The 24,072-nt window shown below is 47.1% G+C and overlaps 1 protein-coding gene across 1 annotated transcript in view; it reads right to left on the bottom strand.

The window, feature by feature from the left end:
• Nucleotides 1-3,358: 3,358 nt before the first annotated feature.
• FRMPD2 (FERM and PDZ domain containing 2) overlaps nt 3,359-24,072 on the bottom strand; it is a 63,500-nt gene continuing 42,786 nt past the window's right edge. The window contains exons 16-27 of the mRNA XM_025284893.2: nt 23,598-23,698; nt 21,927-22,019; nt 21,153-21,260; nt 20,944-21,060; nt 17,929-18,134; nt 15,606-15,710; nt 14,475-14,568; nt 13,632-13,717; nt 11,652-11,799; nt 9,826-10,040; nt 7,380-7,478; nt 3,359-3,975 (exon numbers count right to left, since the gene is read on the bottom strand). Of these exons, the coding sequence (XP_025140678.2) occupies nt 3,628-3,975; nt 7,380-7,478; nt 9,826-10,040; nt 11,652-11,799; nt 13,632-13,717; nt 14,475-14,568; nt 15,606-15,710; nt 17,929-18,134; nt 20,944-21,060; nt 21,153-21,260; nt 21,927-22,019; nt 23,598-23,698 (1,720 nt within the window). The 3' untranslated portion in view covers nt 3,359-3,627. The remainder of the gene's footprint in view (nt 3,976-7,379; nt 7,479-9,825; nt 10,041-11,651; nt 11,800-13,631; nt 13,718-14,474; nt 14,569-15,605; nt 15,711-17,928; nt 18,135-20,943; nt 21,061-21,152; nt 21,261-21,926; nt 22,020-23,597; nt 23,699-24,072) is intronic.

Genomic DNA, 24,072 nt, shown 5'->3' on the forward strand with positions numbered 1-24,072 from the left:
CCTTGTTTATCAGCCTCTTTACCCACCCCCATATCAACAGGTTGGTTTTGTCAGTATCCCCTGCCCTCCCCTTCCCTTTCCTGCAATATGTCTTTCCCTTAAAATCAGTGCTGGCATCTCCCTATAGCCAAGAGCTCCCAAACACCCATACAGGTGGCCCTCCTTCCGGTACAGCCAGAGTAGCTGTCTCAACCTGAGTTTTGCTGTTAAAGAGACATCCATTCTGCTCATGAGAGATACAGGGTTCAAGTAAATGTGCATTTCATGTAAATATACAGACACATGCTTAAAAAGGGACTATATTCTGTAAGGACATTCACTTTAAGGAAATATTTTAAAATCCCTAAGCACTTGAAGAAATTGGTTTAAAACCTTAAGCTACTCAACCAAATTGTGTAGAAAACTGTGTTTCTTTGTAAGTATAGGGAGGGAACATCATGGAAGCTTTACCAAAGGGCAGGAAATCCAGCCTGGTGCCCAGGCCCACTCTGTCCCCTCCCCCAACCCCCTAGGCAGCCAACCTGTGCCACCTTTCCTGTGCCACCTTCCCTGCGCCACCTTCCCTGCGCCAGCTTCCCTGCCAAGAGGCAGGTGACAGCAGGGCCACGCCTGGCTGTCCACACTTCACCTCCCACGACTGTGCTCCTCCAATCTTTCTAATGATCTCCATGCTCTCCGGATTGGATCTGGGGCTCTCGCTGCTGGCCCCACCAGGAGAGAGATCCAGGGAAGCCATCAGCCTGAGGAGCAAGAGGCAAGGCTGCTGGGTGTCTGGAGAAGGGTTAGTGATTGTCAGGAAGCATTTAACAGGAGGCTTCCTGTGTGCTGTTTTGGATCTGTCAGGAATTCTCTGCTCCTTATTAATTCCTGAATATTCAGGAATTAAGAGGAGAGGCAAGCCTCTCCTGGGACTGAGGAATCCAGGCATTTCCTTCATTTGTTTTTCTATGCGGTGATAAGCACCCTCTTCCTTTTTATGAACCATATGGTAAAAGTGGTTATTTACAACTCTCTCTTTCATATGGATGTTGCTGAAAATAGCTATCCTGTAAGACAGTATAAATACCTACATAATGTTGAATAAAACACCTTTGCTCCATCAGAGCTCTGGTTCCCGTGTCTTTCTCTCTCTCTCTCTCTCTCTCTCTCTCTCTCTTTCAGGCTAATCCCCTGGAGCACAGAGGCTCTCTGAGTTCACTTTCCTGCCCAGGCTTCTAAGACCCTCTCGAGAAGGTGCTCTGCACCTTCACCCCATCGAGAGGGCGCCTGAGGCCTCCATGAACAGAGCAAGCCCCGTGCAGGGGCTTTATTGGCTTTCTGTGTAAACCAAGGAATATCAGCCTCTTTCTCTCCTTTACTTTCTTATCATCAACTCTGGACCACCAAGTTCTGGTACATTAAAGGAGCTCAACAAGTGATCTCCACGGTGACATTCTGGCCATTCTGGTGACATTCTTACCTCAGGGAGAATCACTGCCTTTCCATCCACCCTTCCACCCAGGCTCCCGACTGCTCCTGGAGCTCTGACCTGGGGTTTGCTTGTGGATGTGGGGAAAGAGAGGTGAGGCAAGAAGAGGCATAGGAAGTCAGATACTGTGTTGCTTTCTTACATGTTTTGCAGAGACCTACTACTATGTGGCAGCAGTATGTGTACAGTGTGGTAAAAGAAGAGAACAGGGCAAGAAAAGGAGAATTTCATCTTCTCCATGAACACTCTGGGTTTGCAAGGGTGCTGGCAGCCACTTGACTGTGGAAAGTAACCACCTGGTAGATGGTAAGATCTGGCAGTTTGCTGGGAATTTCAATTGATTGGGATCTGTCTTTAGCTGGAAATGGCTGAGGAAAGAGAAGGAAAACTGACTGGTGTTGAGTTCTGGTGTGCCAGGCTCTGGGCTAGCGCTCTGCATGTGTTATTTCTTTTGAAGGCCACAGCACACTTTGGAGTTACCGAGGTCTTCATTAACATTTGAGAAGCCTCAAGCTCAGAGAAATCAATTCGTCAGACACGCTAGTAAGTAGTAGAGCTGAAACCGAGGCTATATGATCAAGAAGTCAGTCATCTTTTTGATCTAAACCACTGAAAGAAAACTTCACTCATGGATGCCAGAAGCAAAGAGGCAGTTACCTGGAGCAGTCGCTTCAGAACTGAACTGCGGACATTCAAGGGAGATCCACAAAGAACCACAATCCCACCTTGGAATCCTAATTCTGACGCTGCCCAGGAGCTGGGGGAACTGTGTCCAGAGATTGCTGGTCGTGTGCCATGGCTTTCCTCCTGTAGGGGGAAGCGACTAACTATACGTGCTTTAAGTGCAAGCTAAGGTTCTCTTGGAGGAGAAGCTAACACAGTTGAATTTTGTTTGCCTGGCACAACACAGTATACTTTTAAAAAATTCTATCTGGATGCTTCTAGGAAACATGCCTGGCTTCTGTCTGTCACAGATCGAGCCCTGTCTAACTGCATTACCCCAGCTGCTTTATACTTCGTGTCACTACTAGTCCCTGTAGATTGGCCCTTATCAGCCTTCTAGGATGCCAACAGTTAAGAGCCACTTAATGTCAGTGGGTTTATACAATGTCAAACATGAAACATTGTTCCCTGTTGTTTGGCTGCTTTGTGCCCGTGCATCTAACTAACAACATGCCTAGGAGCAATATCGTACCCTCTCTCCATATCCGTACCCCTCTCTTTGCTCCTGACAGGTTTCCAAGCACCTTGGATATGTGTAGTAAATACTCATCAAACTGAATGAAAGAGTTTGTTTTCCCTCAGAACAGGATTGAGAAGTGGAAATACTTAGGGGTGGATGAGCACAAAAATGCAGACTAAGTTAAAAACAAATGGCTATTAAAATGAACATCACAGGGCTTCCCTCATGGTCCAGTGTTAGGAATCTGTCTTGCAGTGCAAGGGATACCGGTTTGATCCCTGATAGGAAGATCCCACATGCCTCAGAGTAAACTACAAGCCAGCACTCTGGAGCCTGTGAGCTGCTACTACTGAGCCCATGTGCTGCAGCTACTGAAACCCAAGTGTCCAGAGCCCGTGCTCTGCATGAAGAGAAGCCACTGCAATGAGAAGCTCTGCATACCGCAGGAAAGAGTAGCCCCTGCCTCACTGCACTAAAGAAAGCCTGCGAACAGCAACAAAGATGCACCACAGCCAAAAAATACTATTAAATAAAGAAATCTTTTTTTAAAATGAAGGTTTCAGTCTGGTTTTGAAGATGTAGTTTTTTTTTTTAAGCTTCTATTGATTATAAAGCATCATATTAGCTGTAGAAGTGATGATGCACACAAGGGAAACTCTTTCTTATCACAAAGCTTCAAGAGGCCATGAGGGACGCAGAACAAAGGTTTGTATGCGAGGAAGAAATCCCAAGGCCTGCCATCTGCAGTCCCCAAGGATACTGGAGGACCACTGGGTGGGGTTTGCTTTCCCAAAATCTCACAAGTTGTGATTACCTCAGCTCCAGATTTCATGTTTCTCTTCTTTCATCCTCCCCTCCAAATGCGCAGAACCCTCCTGGCCCAGCAAGCATCTGAGCCATGTTATTAATTGTTTGCTTGTAATTTCTAGCAATGACATGCATACAATTTACAATATGTCTGCAAATGGACTGAGCCTTACCTTCCAAGTCTCCTGATATCACAAACTGAATCACAGTTTTGCCTCAAATCCTTCTCCAAAGAGGTAGCCAATGTTGATGCCTCCATTTCTTGGTGAAGTCTGCATAGATGAGGGAAGGAATCCCGAGGATCAGTCAAGGAAGTGGCCCAGGGTTTCTCGGTGTCTTGGTCCCGTTGTGCCTCTTGGGTGGCTTGTTGGAAAGACTCTGGCTGGAGACCTACGCCCTCCCCTGTGTCTGGGGAGGCACTGTCCCTCCGGCTGTCCCCCTGATCCAGGCTGGGGCTCTGCTCCAAGTCAGCACATGCTGCCCTGGAGAATTCTTTGTCTGCTGCGAACACAGGTGTCTATTGAAAGAAATACTACGGATTATTGGATCCATGGTGCACATTGAGCAAAATCTAAATGTTGCTTTCGTACCAGTGGGTACCACAGTTGGTACCAATCCACCCCTTTTCCGTGCTCTTCAAATGAGTGCCTAGACTTGCTATTTCTGTGTCCACCTCTTCTTCCTTGCACCCACCCGAACCAGGCTTCTGACCCATCACTCAACTGAAAGATATCTAATTAGGATCTCTAGTTACCTACATCTTTCTAAAGCCAAAAGATAATTCTCTGTCTTCATCTCTAACTCTCAGCAATGTTCAACATAATTGGACCTTCCTCCTTCCTGAGAATGTCCTTTACTCGTTTACTCTACTTAAACACTGAGTTTACCCTAAGCTCCACCTTTATCCAAATCACCTCCAAGGCTCCTTCTCAGTCTCATGCGTTATCTCATTTCTTTGGGGTGTCGCATCGCTCACTTCTCAGCCCTCTTCTTGACTTTTTTGGGATTCCTCCCCGAGAAGATCTCATCAAATTTACAGCTCTCAGTGGCATTATCTGCTGGTAATTTCGAATTCACATTTTCCAGCCCTAGCAGATATCTCCATTGAATGCTCGATAAACATTTGTTTGCAGGCTATTAAGAACTACTGTTTCTTTCCACATACCTTAAACTGCTCCCTCCAAGCACATCCTGTCTTGGTAAGTGGCACCACCATTCATTCAGTTACTTGAGCCAACTCCACTCCCGGTCTTCACACCAATGTCTTGTCCAAAAATCATCCCATGGGCTCTACCTCCCAGAGTATCCTCAATCTGACTGCTTCTTACAGCTATCTGGCTACAGCCCGAGCCTAAGACACCATATGTTATGTGAATCACTGCCAGATTACCTGCTCCACTCCATCTCTCCCGGCAACCTAAGTGACCTCTCCAAAGTGTGGGCCAGATGAGGCCACATTTCTGCTTCACCCTTCATCCTCCCACCTCCCCAGCCCAGTGGCTTCCCATGGCATCCAGGATGGGATCAGCACATTACCAAAACCTACAAGCCCTACCTGATGCAGCTCCCAACCCCCTCTACAACTCCTCCCCCTCCACAGTTCCCTTTATTAACTACTGTCCAGGCACAATCCTTATCTTGTGTCCTTCAAAAATCTAGGTCTTTCCTGTCTCAGAGCCTTTGCACTTGCTATTCCTCCTGCCTGAAATGACCAACTCCAGATGTTTACAGAGCTGCCTCCTTCTCATAACTATTCTAGTTCTAAACCAAAGTCTCCCTTCCTTGGTCTTCAATCAGAGCTCTGGAACCAAGCGAATGAATGAAAATTCTTCTTCCTTGTGGCCCTCAGGTATGAGGAGAGAAGAAGCATGCCCACCATTCCTCGCCTCAAACCCTCTCCACTGGACACTTCTGGGTTCTCTGGTAGAAGTTCTTCTCCAGGACAGGACAACTGTTTCCCTGGCATTTACCAGATATCTGAACAAAGACACAGGGTACCAGCGCCTTGGCCTGATGGTCTTTGAGTGTGTGAAATGTGACCCTCTCCCACCCTGTTCACTCGCTTAACACAATTGCTATCATCTACCTTCTTTCCAAACTAGCAGCTCTCTGGTTTCCTTCCTATAGCTCTTGTCTCACCAAAGTTGGTATAAAATGCCTCTTAGAGTCCAAGCATCAAGAATACGTGGGTCACCAAGTCCCTGTGCTGTCTCTACCAACTGTCACCCTCGGTGAAAAGTGACTGGTTATGACCGATAAGTGACTGATCAGCCATGGACACGGCTTGTCCACGTCTCAGATGAGGAATCATGAGACCTAGAGGAGTTAGGCAAGTGCCCAAGGTCCTTGCAGCAAACAGAGCAGGTACAGATGATTCCGGGTGTCCACGCACACCCTCCTCCGTGAGCGAGGTCTGCTGGTTGCTGGTGGCTCGCAGCAAGCCCCTCCCCAGGAATTGTGTTCCGCTTAAGGGAACTGCCTCAGCCAGTTAGGCCCCTCCCTTGGGCAGCTCATACCCAGTGCTGTTTGGTGCAGATAGCAAAGGTACAGGCTCTTCTGCTCCAGTGAAGGACAGCTCTGAGGGGCCATCTCAGCTTCAGAGTTCCCTCTGGGGCCAGCTGAAGCCCCTATTGCAGCTGAAGCTCATTTACTTCCCCTTCCGCCCAACCCTGCTTCTCTCACCCTCACAAAGGTGTTCCCAAGAGCTGTCCCCATCCACCTCCAGCACTCCAGTCTCTGTCACAGACTCTGTGTCCTGGAAGCTCAGCAGGTGGAAATGTGATGGGTAACACTAAGTGTCATCCTGGCTAGAAAGTGAAAGTGAAGTCACTCAGTCGTGTCCGACTCTTTGCGACCCCATGGACTGCAGCCTACCAGGCTCCTCCATCCATGGGATTTTCCAGGCAAGAGTACTGGAGTGGATCGCCATTTCCTTCTCCAGGAGACTACCCAGATATTTGTTCAAATACAAATCTAGATGTGACTCTAAAGGTATTAAAGAGAGTTGTCTATAAATCAGTAGACTTTGAGTGACACAAATAACCTTCTATAATGTGAGAGAGCCTCCTTCTGTCAGTTGAAGGCCTTAGGAGAAAAATGACTGAGAGCCCCAAGAAAAATGAGTCCTGCCTCCAGACTGCCGAAAGATTCACACTGTGACATCAACTCTCTGCTAGATTTCCAGTCAGCCAGCCTATTCCACAGAATTTCGACTGGCCAGCCCCACGACAGGGAAGCCTGGTGTGCTGCAGTCCATGGGGTCACAAAGAGTCGGATACAACTGAGAGACTGAACTGAACTGAAGCCCCATGATTATCTGAGTCAGTTCCTTAATCTCTCTCTCTCTCTCCACACATGCACACACATATCCTATTTGTTATATTTCTCCCAAGAACCTAATACAGGCATCAACATAACAATCTGAACTTTCCAGATTCCAATGCCTGTCTTCTCTGCACCAGACTAAACATGCCTAATCCATGTTTTAGAAGGCTGGACTTAGATCCTTCCTATTTTCCCCTGCATTTCATTCTTCAGAATGGAAATTCTTACCTCCCCTTTGTCTGGTTTTATATGCATTCTCCTTGTTCCTGGTTTCCCCTTTCTGATGCCTGGCTGCCTCTGATGCCAGAGAACCCAGCTCTAGAGGTTTCACAGTCAAGATTTAAGTATGTAACCAACTATGCGAAGACCCAAATATTGGGAGAGACAGAAGCAGGGAGAGGAAGAGAGAAACAGGGCCTTATGAGCTTGTCATAGACTAACTGAGGTTAGGGTGGTGAGCTACGTTCCTGCCCCAATGAAATAAGACGGCACTGAACCCTATTGAAGGCAAAAGTCAAGCTTCTCAGGACCCACCAGACAAGAAAGGGGTGGCTGAACATGATGCATGTGGAGAGAGCAGAGGGCAGCACCCCTTACCTGCCAGCCCTGGTCCATCTCAGGCAGCGCACCTGGAGGGGGTCGGCAAAGCAGGAGCGTGACTTCCTGTGAGGCGCCTTGAAGTAAATGGAGCACCTCCTACCAGAAAGCAAAACCTATGGTTAGTTATGGGGCTGGCCTGGCTGTGGGGGTGTCCTCCTCTGTGTTCTCCACTATCTCTCTGGCCCCTCCTCTCAGTACCTCATTCTGTGTCTTGGCTGCAGAGAACTTTGGAGAGCACTGCTGTGGGCCTGACTTCCCCAAATGCATGGATCCAAGGCCACAAAATGATGAGCCAATGCTGAGCTTTAAACGACCAAGGTCTGCTCAGGGCCTTTACATAGCAGCATCTGCCAATACTGATGCCTCTTCTTCAGAGAAAAAGAGTGATTCTAGCAAATGACTCTTCAATGTTCATTGCTTCTCTACCCGACTCATATCAGGAGCTATCGGTCACATAAACACCACCACTCCAATCTCTAAAGCCTGACCCTCAGCCCCGAGCTTCTGCCCAGTCTCAGCTCAGGCCCTCGGACCCTCTCACCTATGACACCGCAGTGACCTCCTCTCTGCTCCCTGGCTCCTCCACCCTCACCCACCTCCCTTCCTCCACATTGCTAATGTGCAATCGTTCCAAAATGCAGATGTCATCAGGTTCTTCTTCTGCCAAACCCCCTCTCTGGCTCATCTCACCCTCAGCATAAGCACACCACCCAGAACCTGGTCTTACCTGCTGTCTCTCTCCCACTTTCTCCTCCCTGCACCCACATCTGTAGCTCCCACCATAGTGAACCTCTTGCTCCAAGCCATCCTCTCACAGCCCCAAGCGTGAGGTTGCCTGAGGAGCTCTTCTTATCTAACTAGACCAGGACTTCTCAACATCTCAGCACTACTGGCACTTTGGGCTGAATAACTTTGTTGTGAGAGCTGTCCTGTGCATGGCAGGATGTTGAGCAGCATCTCTCTACCCACTAGACACCATTAGCTGTGACAACCACAAGTGTCTCTGGGCTTCACCAAATGTCCCAAGAGGCAACTTCACCCCTACCTGGGAACCGCTGATCTGGATCCTACTCAGTGCCCCCAGCTACAAAGGACTGCCACAGAGGGGGCTCCTTCCCACTCCCTGTGCAAGCAGTGGAGCGGGGCTTTTCTCTCTCATTTATTTCCCCCAGTGGGTGTTGTTCTTGTCTATCCCACCAGCCCCATGAGCTCTGAGACCCTACAAACTGTCCGTCTGTGTGTTTCCAGTTCCTGTTGGAACTGTTGCTGGCCCAGCAGCAGTTCTCAGAGGACAGTTCCTGGATCAGATGAAGGATGCAGGGTGGATGGAGACATCCCCCCTCTAATCTTGTTCCGAGGATTCTCCACCCTTCCCCATCCCTCCTTCATGAGCCTTGCTCTGTGCCCTGGAGATGGACCTGCATCGTGGGCTACAGAGAAGCTTTCTGCTGGGTTCAGCCAACGAGTGGGTGAGCAGGGGTCAGATCTGAGGAAGAAGGGGACGTCCAGGTTGGCTTTCCTGCCCATGCAGTTATCATGGAATCATGATATCTCTCAGCTAATTTTATAGCTCATGTCAGCGAGTCTACTTCACCCAGCTCACTCAGTTTCTGCACTTTGGTAACTGCTTCTACCCACTCCCTCTGGACTTGGGGGAGAGGGTCGATAACTGCATCCTCTGCTCTCAGCCCCAGGGCTCTATACTTTCCCTTGAGTTTCCCAACAACCTCTACACCTTTATTAAGCTTTCTCAAATGGTCCAATTTCTGCCAGGACCTTGACTGATATGTACAATATTTCACTGAGCTATTATGCCATAAACATCATTGTTATTGTTCAGTCACTAAGTCGTGTCCAGCTGTTTGTGACCCTATGGGCTGCAGCACGTCAGGCTTCTCTGTCCTTCACTATGTCCTGGAGTTCACTCAGATTCATGTCCATTGAGTCCATGATGCCATCTGACCAGCTCATCCTCTGCTGCCCTCTTCTCCTTTAGTGTCCACTTTTTACTTTCTTTTTTATTATGTTTTTTTATCATAAACACAACAACCTATACAACTCTACATGTTAAAGCTGTAAATTTAATAGAGAAATGGGAAAGAGCGCAGAAAAGGACCTACCGTGGCCCACTGAAACTTCACGCCCACCTCTGGGAGTGAGTGTTAGGAGACCTTTAGCACAGAAGTCAGAGTTTTATCTCGAGTTTCATTACAAACCTAACTCGAAACAAGGCTTACTCAAGGTCAGATTCTTCAGAATTGAGATGAAAATTTTAACATGAGGATGTTCTGCCAGTTTCTCTCTTTACGTGATTCAAGCTCAGACTCCAGATTGTGATCTCCAGGAGCCCACAGTATTCCTCACTGAGGGTGGGTGGCCCTGAAAGGAATGTCCCCACAAACCTTAGTCCACAAACAGGACTGCATCCCTCACGTCCTCCCACCTGGAAGTCCAGGCCTTCTGTGGACCTTCCATTCACAGCCAGGATAATGTCACCAACTGCGATGGCCCCGTTCTCCTCCGCCGGCTGCCCCGGGAAGAGCCGCTTAATCAGCACGAGATCACTCTTGAGGTGGCCGCAGTGCTCGCTCTCCATCTGCACAAAACTGAATCCCAAACCACTGGCGTTCTTTTTTAGCTTGACTTCAAACTTGGGGCCTGTATCATGGGATGTGAATGAGATCCATCCTTCAGTAAATTACAGATGAAATTTGCCAGCCTCAAAATGCAAATTGTCAAATAGATGAATTATTTCTGTTTTCTGTTAAAAGATTTCACTTTGTTCACTTTTATACAGAGTCTATTATACATTTTATAGGTCAATGCCATCCAGTAGAAATATGTGAGCTGCATATGCAAACTACATATGTAATTTCAAAGTTTAACCCAACATATCTAACGTATTACCTTTTCAACATGCAATCAATGTGAAAAAAATTATTAATGAGGTATTTTACATTCTTCTTATGAACTAAATCTTTAAAACTGAGTATGTATTTTATCAATTTGGATTGGCCACACCTCAAGTATTCAATAGCCACATGGGCAAGTGGCTATCATATTGGACAGAGTAATTATAGATAGCCAACAAAGGTATATGTAAAGATACAGTGTATAGCCATCTACAATAGACCCATATTATTTAATAAAACTTGCATCTCATATATTCCTGCTACCCTTTTAGAACCCCAGTCATCTTTTAGTGTACTTGAAAAAAACTTTTGAAATAACTAGACCATGACAATAATTATGGCCAACTCTACGAAAATGTTTTTGCTGCCATTTTGTTTGGCCCTATGAACTGACCATAGACACAACAACTGCTTCTGGGCACCAAGGTGGACAAAGACTCAGGAACTTTCATAGTCTGGCAGCCAAAGAGGTCTCTAGGCCTCCCCTGGTCTGCCTGTACCACCCCAATAGAGGGACAGAGCACTAATTTATAAACTCGGATTTGGGGCAAGAATGAAAGTGTCTGAAGCAATTAGGTTCGGGTGTGTCACATGACCGATTTCAGCAGCAGCATCATCTGACCACCGTAGCTCACTCTGTAGTCAATTTCTCAAAGGTCCTCCGTGGAGTGAGCTGAGGAACGATGAAAGAGCAAATGGGCTTGTTTTACACACACGCCTCCCCCCTCGACCATGGGTATTCAACCTGACTTATGCCTTCAGAAAACTCTCCATAAAGGGGTTGAAGAGCGGTTAAGCTCCAAATCATGATATTTTAAGGGAATAAGTGTATTCCAGCAGGAAACAAAACCATAGGAAAGTCAGAAAGGCAACCCCTCAGAAGACGTGCTACAGTGTCCCCGTAAACTGATCGTGGGTTTGCTTTTTTAAATGCTAATAACTAAGCTAGGTTTCTGAGCACCTTCCTCTCCTCACCCACCTCCGCATTCCTCAGATTTTGCCACAAAAATCTTGGCTGAAATATGGACATTTGATCAGAAAAGGCATGACCCTTTCATTTCAATTTCAACCCCAAACACTTATACACAAGCATTCCAGCAGCTGATCAGAAAACCTCAGAAGGCTTTGGGGCAGAATTATACCTGGTCATCATATTTTGGACAATGAATTTTTTTCCCTAGAAATATTTCATTAGATTGCCTTCCATCACATCAAAGTCGGCCCCATTATAACCACCACTGCTCATTATCTTTTGAGAACCCAGATGAAGCCTTCCTGCTTTCCCTTTGGAGATGACAATTCAAAAGCAGCGCAGGATGACATGACAATAGTACCACTCGACTCTCTCTCCTCTCACCATCTGTCGCCGAGACCCTGCTTGCGGGCCTTCCAGGCAAGACTGTTGCCAAGGAAACAGCCGTGCACTCCTCTCCCATCCTGTCATTAGCAGAAGGACACTGCTGTGCAATCCTGGGGCCTCTTCTCTCTAAGACCAGTCTTGCAACCTAGAAGTGTGGGTGGATGAACTCAATTTACACCTCATATGGAAACCAGGAGGCTCTCCCTCCACACTGCAAATGCTTCATAATTTTTTTGGTACTTCTAGTAGCTGCCTCATTTGAATCTCAAATCAAAATCTCCAATCTAGCCTATTTGTTGGGGTCCAGAGCCACATTTCCAACTGTCTATTGGACAAATGATCCTGGGAGTAATGCATGTACTTCCATTTCAGTATATTCAAGTCCAAATCATCTTCTTTGTCTTGCTCTCCCTCCCTACCCCCTCCTCATTCTGCCTAAAACACTCCTATTCTTGCCTTTGCTCTCTCAGAACCCAGACCTGTCCCTCAGCTAACCTCCCAGGGGCCACTCTTGCAGTAGCCCAACTCTCTTCCTTCCACCTTCCAAATACACATCTGGCTTCCAAGGCTTGCATGTTCTCCACCAGAAACATCCCCCACAATGTTCCCTTCTCCATTCCCTCTCCTGTTGCCAATGGCCAGCTGAACTGGAGCAAGTGCCCTCCCACTTGACGTCCTGGACCCTATCTCCTCTTCCTTCAGTCCATTCCCCTCAAGGTTGTTGGTGGATTAAAATAAGACAAGAGTTGAACATGCAACACTCTTGATTAAAAGTCTCCAGTGTTTTCCATCACCTAAAATTCAACCCCTTGGGACAGTATCCCAGGTGGCTTATGTCCATCCAGCCTCCCCCTTTATTTCTGGTTCAGTTTCCCACCCTCCTCCCCGACACCATATGCTCCCATTACCCAGAGCATGACCCCATCACCTGGAAGCTCTTGATTCTAAGCTTCCACTCAGGGAACCCAACCCTGCCAACACCCTCCTGCAGCAATGGTCATTCAGCACCAAGCCTGTGACCCCAGAGTGACAGTTGCCACCTGTCATCACCGCTAGTAGGTTGGCCAAATACATTCTCTGAGCACGCCCATTAGCAAAGTTCCAAAGAATACAGAATACTAATAAATGATGACTCTGTTTTCAAGATATGTCAACCATGGTCACCAAGACAAGTAAATCTCATCACAAACTAGAAGAATGCTTTGGGCAAGTAAGCAGAAGGAGGCCCTTCCTTGCCTCTATTTGCCAGTGGGGGTCCTAGGGGTTCTCTGCATTTCTGCCAATTGCTCAGTTGCCAAGAGGGAGGCCCCAGTTCTCTAGCTTAGGACACTGTGGCAAGCAGAAGCTCCCACTCCCAGGTGGAGGATGGGACAGAGAACAATAACATCCAGATGCTGCCTGGATACTGCACAGAAAGAGAACTTTGAAGTTAATGCTCTGTGCATCCTGATTTCTACGTCATTGTCGTTAAAGGGCCCCCAGACAGTGTGTCCTATGATTACAGAAGATGATGGGACTGCCACGAACCTGGGGTGTGCTAGGGTGTCAGTGCATGCCAAGGCCAGTGGTGAGAGGCCCTGAGAGCAGATGGAGGCATTGGCCAGCTATGGCTGGAGCTGAGGGTATGAGAGGACGGCCGGAGCCAGGCAGGAGAAATCCCTTCACTTCATCAGCTCAGTCCATCTGTCTGATTCCAGACTCTAGGCAAGTGACAGTAAGATTTTCAGGGCTCTCTATGGGAGGTGAGCTTCCCTGCCTGGGAACATCTGCCTGCTCCCTCCTGACTTTGACACCTCCAGGGAAAAGTGCTGCTAAATGGTAGATGTGAAAGGAAAAAAAAAAAGCAAACAGAAAAGAAAGTCTCATTTGTTTCCTGCCTACCCCTCTCGCACCCAGAGGCAACTGCAGCTTCCGATGTTGCCAGGAAATCTCTGGAGGGATGGGAAGCTCCACAGTAACCAGCAACGCTGCACTCACCTGTCCAGAGCTCCTGAGGCACTGCACGGCCTGCTTGTGGGTGAGGCCGCGCAGACTCGCTCCATCCACCTGCAAGAGCCGGTCACCTGGGAGGGGGAAGACGTCATGTCCCCGAGCTCCTCAAGCTGCAGGAAGGACTCTGGGGAGACCCTGCCCAGCACCTCTCCATGCAGCCTCAAGGAGGAACAGGGAGCTAAGCTGGGAGGAGCCCCAACTAGGCCTGAGTACTGGCCCCTTGTGAACACCTCCACACTCAGTGGTCCAGAAACTTCTGTCATTGGCTCAGAGTAGTTAAGCCAACTAACAAGCATGGCCTTGTCCTTTTTCTCAACTTCCCATGAGACTATTTTTGAAAGTTTTTGCAAGTCTCTTACAGGTAACATTCATATCTCCAGGATATTTTTTATTTCAAAAAAAGGTCAGGGAGACCCAGTTGATGCCAGGGACACTGAAATTCTAGTGGAAATGTATGTAGGTAAGATCTCAGTGCATTTTTTAGCTCCATTCTGGCCATTTTGGAGAGCAGTGAAAACTCTCCCCCTTCCTTCAGAGCAATGGGCTTGAGGAAGGGCAGATAGGAGGCTTGCTGGAGCACTACTCCCATGAAAGCCAAATGGCCACAAGCTTATTTAAAAATCTCATATTTTTAAATCATCTGTGTTTCCCAAGTATTTTGAGCCCCATGTTACATGTCAGGTAGGTGGGCTTTTCCAGGTGAAGAGGCTGAGCGCTAGAGAAACAATCATTTGCACAGGAGAAAGAGTGAGAGTTGGGCAAGCCTTGCAGGCTGCAACCCCCAGGCCAGGGATCCTCACACCACAGAATGCAGAGCCCATCCCTCACCCTGCAGGATCCGCCCTTCCTTGGCAGCTGGCCCTCCGGGAACGATGGATTTCACGTAGATACCTCCACAGAACACACTTGTGTTAATTCCTCCCTGGAAAATAGAATAAGAAAAAAACACACCAGCCATTTGCTCCCCTCCTAAAGGGGCTTCCCCAACCTCCCTGACTCAGAGAGCCCCCATCTGCCGTGCAACTCTACCTATCACGTCCTATTTATGTGACACCATCTTATATATTCACTTGTTCGTTTAGGCTATATTATCCCGTGAGCAGGAAGGTGAGATGCTCATAAGAAGTATAACAATATGAGCTGGATGAGAGATTTGTGCTGTATCCAGCCCAGCACTGGCCCATGGAAGATGCTCAGAAATGAATCATATCAATGTACCACTTTGTGTCTCCATAAGCAGAGAACAGCAAAAGTGGATACAGCTATGATCCAAAAGGCTGGTGCCTGGCCTGTCCCATATGCTTGTGTGTTGATCTGTGTATGCAAAGGTAGAATTCAACTACACAGCGTTCTGCAATTTACTGTTTTTTTAACTTAACAATAGATCACTAAGGTCCATACCAACACTAGACAAAGATCTAACCCTTTTTCTTCTAGTTTTTCCATGCATGTATGTACATACATATAAAGATTCAGTGGGGTTATATCATTTATGTACAATTTTATCCTCACTCCTCCAGGGTCCGCCAGATGGAGCTCAGGAATCAAATGCAGTGTCCATCCTGAATAGAAGTCTTGCCAACCTGACTTTGTCTTGACCTTGGACATAGGAGCATGAGGCCCCTGCTGTGGATGACTGGAGACAACCCCACCCATCTTTGGCTTGTGTCCCTGAATCCCACCCTGCCACCCTCTCCTTATTGTCCAGAGTAACCTTAATTCCAACCGTGCTCCTTGGAGTGTCTGCTCATCCCAAGTTTGTCATTAGTCCCCCAGTTTCACCTTCCTATTCCTCACTGAGGCTCCCACAGATTTCCTTGGTTCATCACTTCTGGTATACTGCTTGTACCCAATGGGCACTGGGTTATTAGAGATTGGCATATGAGTGCAATGCCCACCAAGGCTCCAGATGAACATCTTTCAACTATTTACTTTTCAAACTCTCTTAGAAATTCTTACAGTCACGCTGAATCCAAGTGTCCCATCTTCTTTAACCAGCTCCACAAAGTAAATTTCACTGGCATTAGTTTCTGAAGGTGATGGAGGACAGGAAGAACAAGCACCCTGCCACAAACAAACAGAAAGAGAGAAGGTGTTAAGACACTGGCCCTGCCTAAGCAGATGGCATCTCTTACCCTCACTCTCAGGAGATAGAGAAAAAAAAATTGTACACTAAAAAAATCGTAAGTTTCAGGGTTGGGCCAACAGAGGATTCCTTACATGAAACTTGGACTTGTCTCCTGGTCTCTCCAGCCTGTTTCCCAACCCACAAGACTGGAATGAGAGATCTCCTTCTAACAGTGAGTATGAATGATGCCTGACACCTAACAAGGACTCAGTCAATTCCCTTCTGTTTCTACTTGAGATGCAAATATTGTTATGAGAACTGAAGTCATTCAGACACTTCCTACACACACGACACCATTCAAGTGAGGGCATGCTGGATACCAGACACATAGCAGCTGCCCCAGCAGAAGAAAACCTCAGCAGGATCTTCAGCCATCTCGAGCGAGAGTAGCTGCATGGGTCTCTACTCTACAGTGAGTGAACGCGTGAGGGAAGGACAGAAGAGAAAATCATCGACCTCATCCCAGGCATTCTGCTCTCTGCTGTGACAGGCATGATATGTTGAGTCACCCTTCCAATCATAACCTTCATTGAGCACCCACTGTATGCCAGGTACTGTAAAAGTTGGGGAAGTGGCAGTGATGAGACACGCCTGCCCATATTGAACAGTTCTAATGGGGAAGGATCTTCCAAGGAGCTGTGCCAAGAAGATGGGGCCACATACTCCCAGCCTTTTGTCCTATCTGCCTCCTTGACTTAGCTTCTTCTTGGTCTGCCTTGTCAGAAAATACAATCAGCACATAGAAAATAAACAGGCTGAAGTTAGCTAGAAAAAATCTTTGATACTAATATTTGGTCTTTGATTTTAGTTCCTGACACAGAGCTCTCAAATCGCTTGGAATTTTCTGGGTGAGGAGAATGTCTTTGGTTCTAAAGAGTGGACTCTGGCTTCCTGTACAGTTTCAGGATGGGGACTGGTGACCAGAAAATCAAACCATGATTAGAAGCTTGGAACTTTCCACTCCACCCAACTCCCCGTCCTCTGGGGAGGCAAGAGGAGCTGGAGGTTGAGCTAAAGACCCATCATGTCTGTGTGCTGAAGCCTCCATAAACATTTTAAAATTATGGGATTCATAGTTGCTGTGCTGATAAACCCATCTACACAGGAAGTATGGCACACCCGCACTCCAGAGGGACAGCAGATCGCGCTCTCAGGACCCATCTAGACTCCATCCTGTACATCTCTTCATGTGCCCGTTTCCATTAAAAACATCCTTTACAGTAAATCAGCAATGGCTGATTTCCATTTGAAACTGAACCGTTTCTGAATGAAACTCTTTTCCTGGGTTCTGTGAGTTGTTCTAGGAAATTAACAAACCCAAGGAGGTGGTTACAGAGAACTCCAGTTTGCAGCCACGTCGGACAGGAGTGTGGGTAACCTGGGGACCAACGACTTGACTGTGGTCTGAAGTGGAGCCATTTCAAGGAACTAGTCCTTCACCTGTGGGATCTGGTGCTAATTCCAGCCCATTAGTAACAGAATTGCTCGATGTGGAAAATCCACAAAACTGGGGTCACGGTGTGTGAGATAAAGGAGAACAGAGTTTCATTCTAGATGCAGGGCTTTGAGGTGGAGTGAGCCAGAAGACACACAGCTGACACCACTCCACGGGGCCCAGAGCAAAAGGGAAAGAGATCTGTGGGGCAAGGAGCCCTTTCCGTCAGTGAAGCACAGCTGGAGGGTGGTGGCCCAGGAACTAAGGCAGACAGTTCTCTGCACCCGGAAGCCAGCCTTTGTCTTCTTCCTCCTTGGTGTGTTGTCAGGAGCAAAGCCAGTGAGTTGCAGCTTGAGGGCCAACTAGAGGCCAACAGTGCAAGAGGTCTGATTGTCCCTCCATTGGCCTTAGCAGCAGCCAGTCATTACCAGCCGCCGTTTTAATTAGTGGCTGGGGCCACTGAAACCTCAAACACTGAGCCCTGGCACTGCATGCGAAGTTTTCCCTTTTCCCTTTTATATTTTTCTCAACAACCATGTACTGTGAGCATTTATTTCCATTTTGAAGATGAGAAAACTGAGGGTCAGAGAGGTTAAGTAACCTCTATCCGCCTGACGTGGCAAATAGAGAACAAAGAAGAACTTTTGAGCCAAGGCCGTTGGGCTCCACAGCCTGTTCTCTTTACTCCGGGCTCTAGAGTGAAGCAAGAGGATGATTACCTTTAACGGCAGAGCAGACAGCTGAGGGCTCAACCCGGGCATTATGCTCTGAGTCTGAGCCATTTCCAATTCTTCGATATTTCTCTCCCGGTCTTGTGTGTGTGATGAAAGACTTCCCTGGTGCCCGTTGCTCAGGCTGTCTGTAGAGCATACCCCTGAATTGGCTGTGCTGTTCTTCTCCTTGCTTGAGGTATTGCCACAAACACCTAGAAAAACAAGCCAAGGGGAAATTGACAGCCTGGAAAAAGGCTGGGGTCTCGGTGGCATTTCTATGTGGGGCACCGTGTTTTCCTCCAATGATGGAGAGGTCTTTCATAGCAGCTGGGAGCAGGGTGAGTTTAGCACCTCACAAAAGATGATGCACTTAGAGTAGAGGAAGGGAGGATTCTGGATGTGTTCTAGAAGCTTAGATAGAGCTCGTGTGACCCAATTATGAAAACGCAGGAGCCACGGACAGTTATAATGGCAGTTCCCCCTAACTAAGCTCTTGTCATGCAATGAGCACCAAACACACACATACATATGTATCTTTCCATCTGTTTTACATGCCCGCCAGGAAGGTGTGACCCCAGCTCAAACATAAGAAAGCAAAGTGAAAAGGATTAAATCTTGCCCAAGACCCTGCCATGCGGCAGCGCTCTTAAAGCTGGCCTCTTCCAGGGTCCCTGCTGATCGCACCTGTAATCACCCTATGATCCAAAGACCAAAGTGTCTAGTCACTGGAAGCAGCTTTGTACTAACTGATGGTGGACTCCTTTCGGGTGAAGACCGGGCCACTGATGCCCTTTTACCCCATGTCTTACCCGTGAGCTGACATATAGCAGAGGAAAGAACCTGAAGAATCAATAGGCAAAACCCTGGGCAAGGTGATTCACATTTCTGGACCTCAACCTCCTTCTATCTAAAATAGAAATAATATCAACTACTTCACAGGGTTGGTGAGGCTTAGAGATTAAATACAGAGAAAGATGTTTATATATGGAGAGAGAGGGGGAGAGAGATATTACAGCTTAGTACTTGGTACTAAGAGCCTGGATACATGTATTTACTATTCATACATTAGTAACAGTGATTCAACTAGATCCCCGTATATAGGAGGAAGGAACACAGTTAGATTTTCTTTAAATCTGGATATATAGACACATAAGTAAGTTTACGACTTTTGATACAGACTCATTACCACCCAAGAAAGTGCCCAAATCCAGTGAATGAACTTAATTTAATGAATTAGATTAGAAGTTGTTCAATCCTAAAGGTATTCGGTAGAGTGCTGGAGCCACCATTCAGTAATGCCTTATTTCTGGCCATTTTATTCAGATTCTACTGCCATTGTCCTCCGGCAACGTTGGCAGCATCTGTTCATTTTCTCCCATACCCTCGACAAGAGATGAGGACAGGACTTATAATTGTATTAAAATGTCAAGCTGTGCAACGTATGTCCTGCCTAATGGAAATACAAGCTAGGAGACCTTCTACGGGTAATTAAAACTCATTTTATTGTAGATGGTGATGACTGCTCCTGAGGGAATGATATCTGTCTTGTTCCTGACCTCCAATCTAGAGCACCTCCCCCAGTAGCGCCTCAATCACATAGAAACTCCTGGCGATCAAGCCTCTGCCCACAGTGACCAGCTGGAGTCTCTGTGAAAACATCTTCCTCCAACAAAGGTAGCAGCTGTGTCGAGGATCTCCAGCTGTGACCAGGCGGAGTTACTAACAGGTGACAGGTTCCCAGGATGAGAGTACGTGTAATTCAGAGGCACTGTGGCTGCTCTATCATCTAAAATTCTGAGACTGTGATTTTGAGCCTCACAGATTTGGGGTGCCACTTTTGGTCACCCTCCAATCCTAGCTGGCACCCTTGTCACAAATGACTCCAGCTCAACTGCATTATGTTTCTCGATTTAAGAAAAGGATGGTTTGATTTCTCCTTTCTGTCCTTCCTGTGGAACGTGTAGAGGGAAACCAAGGACCTCTAAAGTAATGTGGGGAGGACAGTGACCCTATACAAAAGCCAATACAGCAGTGAGCTGCGGCTGGTATTTGGGGAGGGCTGGGCAGGCTCCTGGGTCAGCTCTAAACACAGGGTGAAAGGCACATGTCTGCGGCCCCAGCTTTGCCCCCTCTCCCACTCCCCGTAGCTGCTGGGCCGGGGGTGCTGCGGCCCCGGGAAAGCCATCTGGTGATGATGTGCACACATGCAGGAATGAGAGAGATTTTTCAGCGGGCAAGGCAAAGGGGCAACGACATTTAAGACCTAGCATTGCTGGCTGGTGTGGCTTGAAGCATTGCTGTACATGAGAGGGAATTATACAAAGCTCCTCGAGTGTGAGCCTTGCTTTGTAGGCAGTCTGCTGGCAAACAGGATCATCCAACCAAAAAGCAGTGGAGGGCCTAGGTGACTGGGAGGGAAAGAGATGTTAATATCACCCTATTACTTCCATCAAGCCCCCACTAAATCTGCCCCAGATAAACATAGTAATATCATTTTTTGATAGTAGATAGTCATATAGTTATCTAAAGGATGAATAAAAACATCTTAAAAAGAGAAAAACAAACCTTTACTCTCTTGATTGATCTGTAACATGCTAAGCCTTGGTGAAGTAAGAACAGAATGCTTGTTATGTGAGTAGCCCCCACCCCCGTCTCCTTCCCTTTTGATTGCCACACCTATGCCCCCAGCTATGCAGAAACCCCGCAGCAGCAACTTTCAATAAGGACTTGCGTGACAGAAAGCAGATCCTCCCTGTCATGCAAGAAAACTGGCACCGAAACACGCAACGGCTGCATCTGATAAAGAACCAAGGCAGGCTTCTCCCGTTCAGCAGGACAAGCAACGGTAGAGCCTGTGCTGGCCCTGAAATTGCGGAGTTTATTGATTTGTGCCAAAACCATTACCACGGGGAAAGTAATGAACAAGACCTCCATGACTTAAAATCCCAGTCCCAGAAGGTAAAGATGCACTCCTGAGAATAAAGAAGACTCTCCAGCTTCTGAAAGCAGAGGAAGACATACCTTTTGACTGAGAAATGATTAATTCTATGTTGTCAGGAGAATTCTGAATCATTCTAACAGCCATATCGAATGTGAAGCCCTCCAGACTGATGCGATTCAGGGCTAGTATCTGCCCTCCTGGAAGAATAAGACATCTCAATCATCCCATCAAGAAAATGAAAAAGAGCAATTCCTTAAAGCAGCATCTCTGGCAATTTAAAAAGACATACCTGGTTTGATCTTTTTGGCTTTTTCAGCTGGTCCCCCAGGTATAATAGAAGATATAAAGATGCCAGGATCGACTTTGCCTACATCTTCCCCCTCATTAATCACAAAACCTGTAGTCCAATTATATTAAAGAAGATGATGATGATTTTGCAGCTCAGAGAGGTTGGGTTATTTACTTGAGATTATGCAGCTGATATTTGTACCTAGGCCCTCTGATCTTCAAACAGCTCTTTCTACTCTGCCATGACACATGGAGAAAAGTATATGGTCTCCCTTTCAGAAGCACAGCTAAAGCCCATCAATGTACATGGATTTTGCTCCAGTACATAATCAGAGATAAGAAAAAGATGGTTTTTAATCAAGTACTTTCTCTCAGTGCCTTATTTCTTGCAAGGTTATAATAAGGTTCTTAGGGGTCTTCAAATGTGGTAAATGGTAAGAGGTGAAAAATATTGTCTATTCTTCTCCATCACTAAGAATTTGAATATACTAAGATATGGTGTTAGGTGAAAAATTGTTTTTCTACCTTGTTCTTAGATTTTCAAGATACGCACTCCAAAATCTTATAGGATCTAAAAAGAAACTTTTGTCCCCAAAGTCCCATTACTCATTAGGGATATTTAAAGGGAAGAAAAAGAAGTGATCACTGAAAACAGGCAAATTGGAAGAGGACAGGCAGGAAAAGGGAGTAGGAAACTCTAAAGGGAAGATGGTACACACCTCCTTTCTGCCCAGAGAGAGAGAGACTGGGACTCCTCTACCGGGGGCCCTCTTACCAAAACCACGGTGTGGGTCCCGGCTCAGAGTCACATGCACAATTTCTCCATCTGGTTCAGCTATAAAGCTCCTTCTCCTGTTATTTCGTGATCCTAGATATGGAAACAAAGCCACACATTGTGCTTTTCCCCAAAATTTCTGAGAGGTAATGCGAAGGGTGTGAACAGCATTTCACACACACATGCATGGGCGCGAGCATAATACTGGGCACAGACCACGGGACACGCACCAGATGAGCTCCCTGGGCCAGCGGCGGCTCATCCAAAGCAGAGGCAGGCAGGTGGGCCATGCGCTTGTCCTGCACAACTTATTACAGCTGTTCTTTTTCTGCACTGGTCTTAGGATAAGACAGAATTTGAGCAGAGGTGACTTTGCTGACAGGGCTTCCCAGGGAGTACAATGGTAAAGAATCTGCCTGCTGATGCAGAAGATGCAGGAGACATAGGTTTGATCCCTGGGCCGAGAAGATCCCCTGCAGGAGAAAATGGCGACCCACTCCAGTATTTTTGTCTGGATAATCCCATGAACAGTGGAGCCTGGAAGACTACAGTCTGTGGGGTCACAAAGAGTCGGAAACGGCTGAGCAACTGAGCCTGTACAACCTTGCTGACGATGAAAGCTAAAACTAAAGTTGGAGCACAGAGATGACACAGCAAAGCCTTCCTCTTGTTGGCCCCTCACCACCAGGGGTGATGTGGCCTCAAAGTCCAGCGGAGGCACCCTGCAAGTTAGCCCCCAGCTTGGGTCTTGCAGGGGACTCAAGACAGAGCCTTAAGGGGCATTCCAATGCTGACCACAGAACACATGGAAAAATCCCCAAACGGTAACCCACCCCTCAACAATTTCCACATCACTCCCTCCCACAGGGCACCATAATGGGACTGGCACACAGGTCATGTAAAGAGCCTCCTGGTGGTATTCCAGATCCAGCCCCCAGGCTTAATGCTCATAAATAATATAAATATTAATATTTATTAATATGTATATAAATATCTTCATAACATAAATATCTTCTCTGACTCAGGAATCTTTATGTCCCACTGGGGACCTTCCTAGAGGATATATGACAAAGAGGGAGGCCGCCTGCCCTGTGTATGTTTTCTGATAAGAGAAAGTGAAAGTGAGAGTTGCTCAGTCATGTTTGACTCTTTGCAACCCCCTGGACTGTAGCCCGCCAGGCTCCTCGGTCCATGGACTTTTCCAGCCAAGAATACTGGACCGGGTTGCCATTTTCTTCTCCAGGGAATTTTCCAGGGATTGAGCCCAGGTCCCCCGCACTGTGGGCAAATTCTTTACCATCTGAGCCCCCAGGGAATCCCCTTTCTGGTAAGTAGTGGGAGATGATATTCTGGGACTGCATGAAGAGTTGTAACAAAAATGAATGAAGCATTTTTCTAACCATGCCTCTCCATGGCAGGTATTCCTCACACTGGACCAGAGTGCTCAGAATCCTGGCCAGTGCTCACACATTTCAGATCAATGTGCCCAGCCCAAGCCAAAGGTGGACAACAAGGGCTCTTCTCAACCATAAGTAGTTATGAGATTAATGGAAAAGCAAAAAGACTGTGAACATTGTTGGAGAAGCAAAATGAAGTGATGGCAAAAGACTGAAAGCAAGCTTAATGTGTAAGGCTTCCTTTACCCCTGCTTGGCCGATGGTTGGCCTGTACCTGTACATATGCTCTGAGCAGGCTGCCTAGAGAGAGGGTCACAAGTTGTTGACTTCTGAATCAAACAGAGGCGATCCAGCTGCTCGCGGCCAAGGCAGGGGCTGTGGGAAAAGACAACAAGTTTTGACAAGAGGCCCCTGGGAGGCAACTTCCCACCATTCAGAGTATGTGTGGTGGTCCCATGCTCTATCGGTCAGCAGATCTATAGATGCCATCAAAGGCTAATCTGGTTATTCCCTTTTTATGGAAAGTTATCAGTAACCTCTGATGAAAGAGATGGGAATACCAGACAACCTGACCTGCCTTTTGAGAAACCTGTATGCAGGTCAGGAAGCAACAATTAGAACTGGACATGGAACAACAGACTGGTTCCAAATAGGAAAAGCAGTACATCAAGGCTGTATATTGTCACCCTGCTTATTTAACTTATATGCAGAGTACATCATGAGAAACACTGGGCTGGAAGAAGCACAAG

Source organism: Bubalus bubalis, chromosome 4 (genome assembly GCF_019923935.1).
Source record: "Bubalus bubalis isolate 160015118507 breed Murrah chromosome 4, NDDB_SH_1, whole genome shotgun sequence".
NCBI lineage: Eukaryota > Metazoa > Chordata > Mammalia > Artiodactyla > Bovidae > Bubalus > Bubalus bubalis.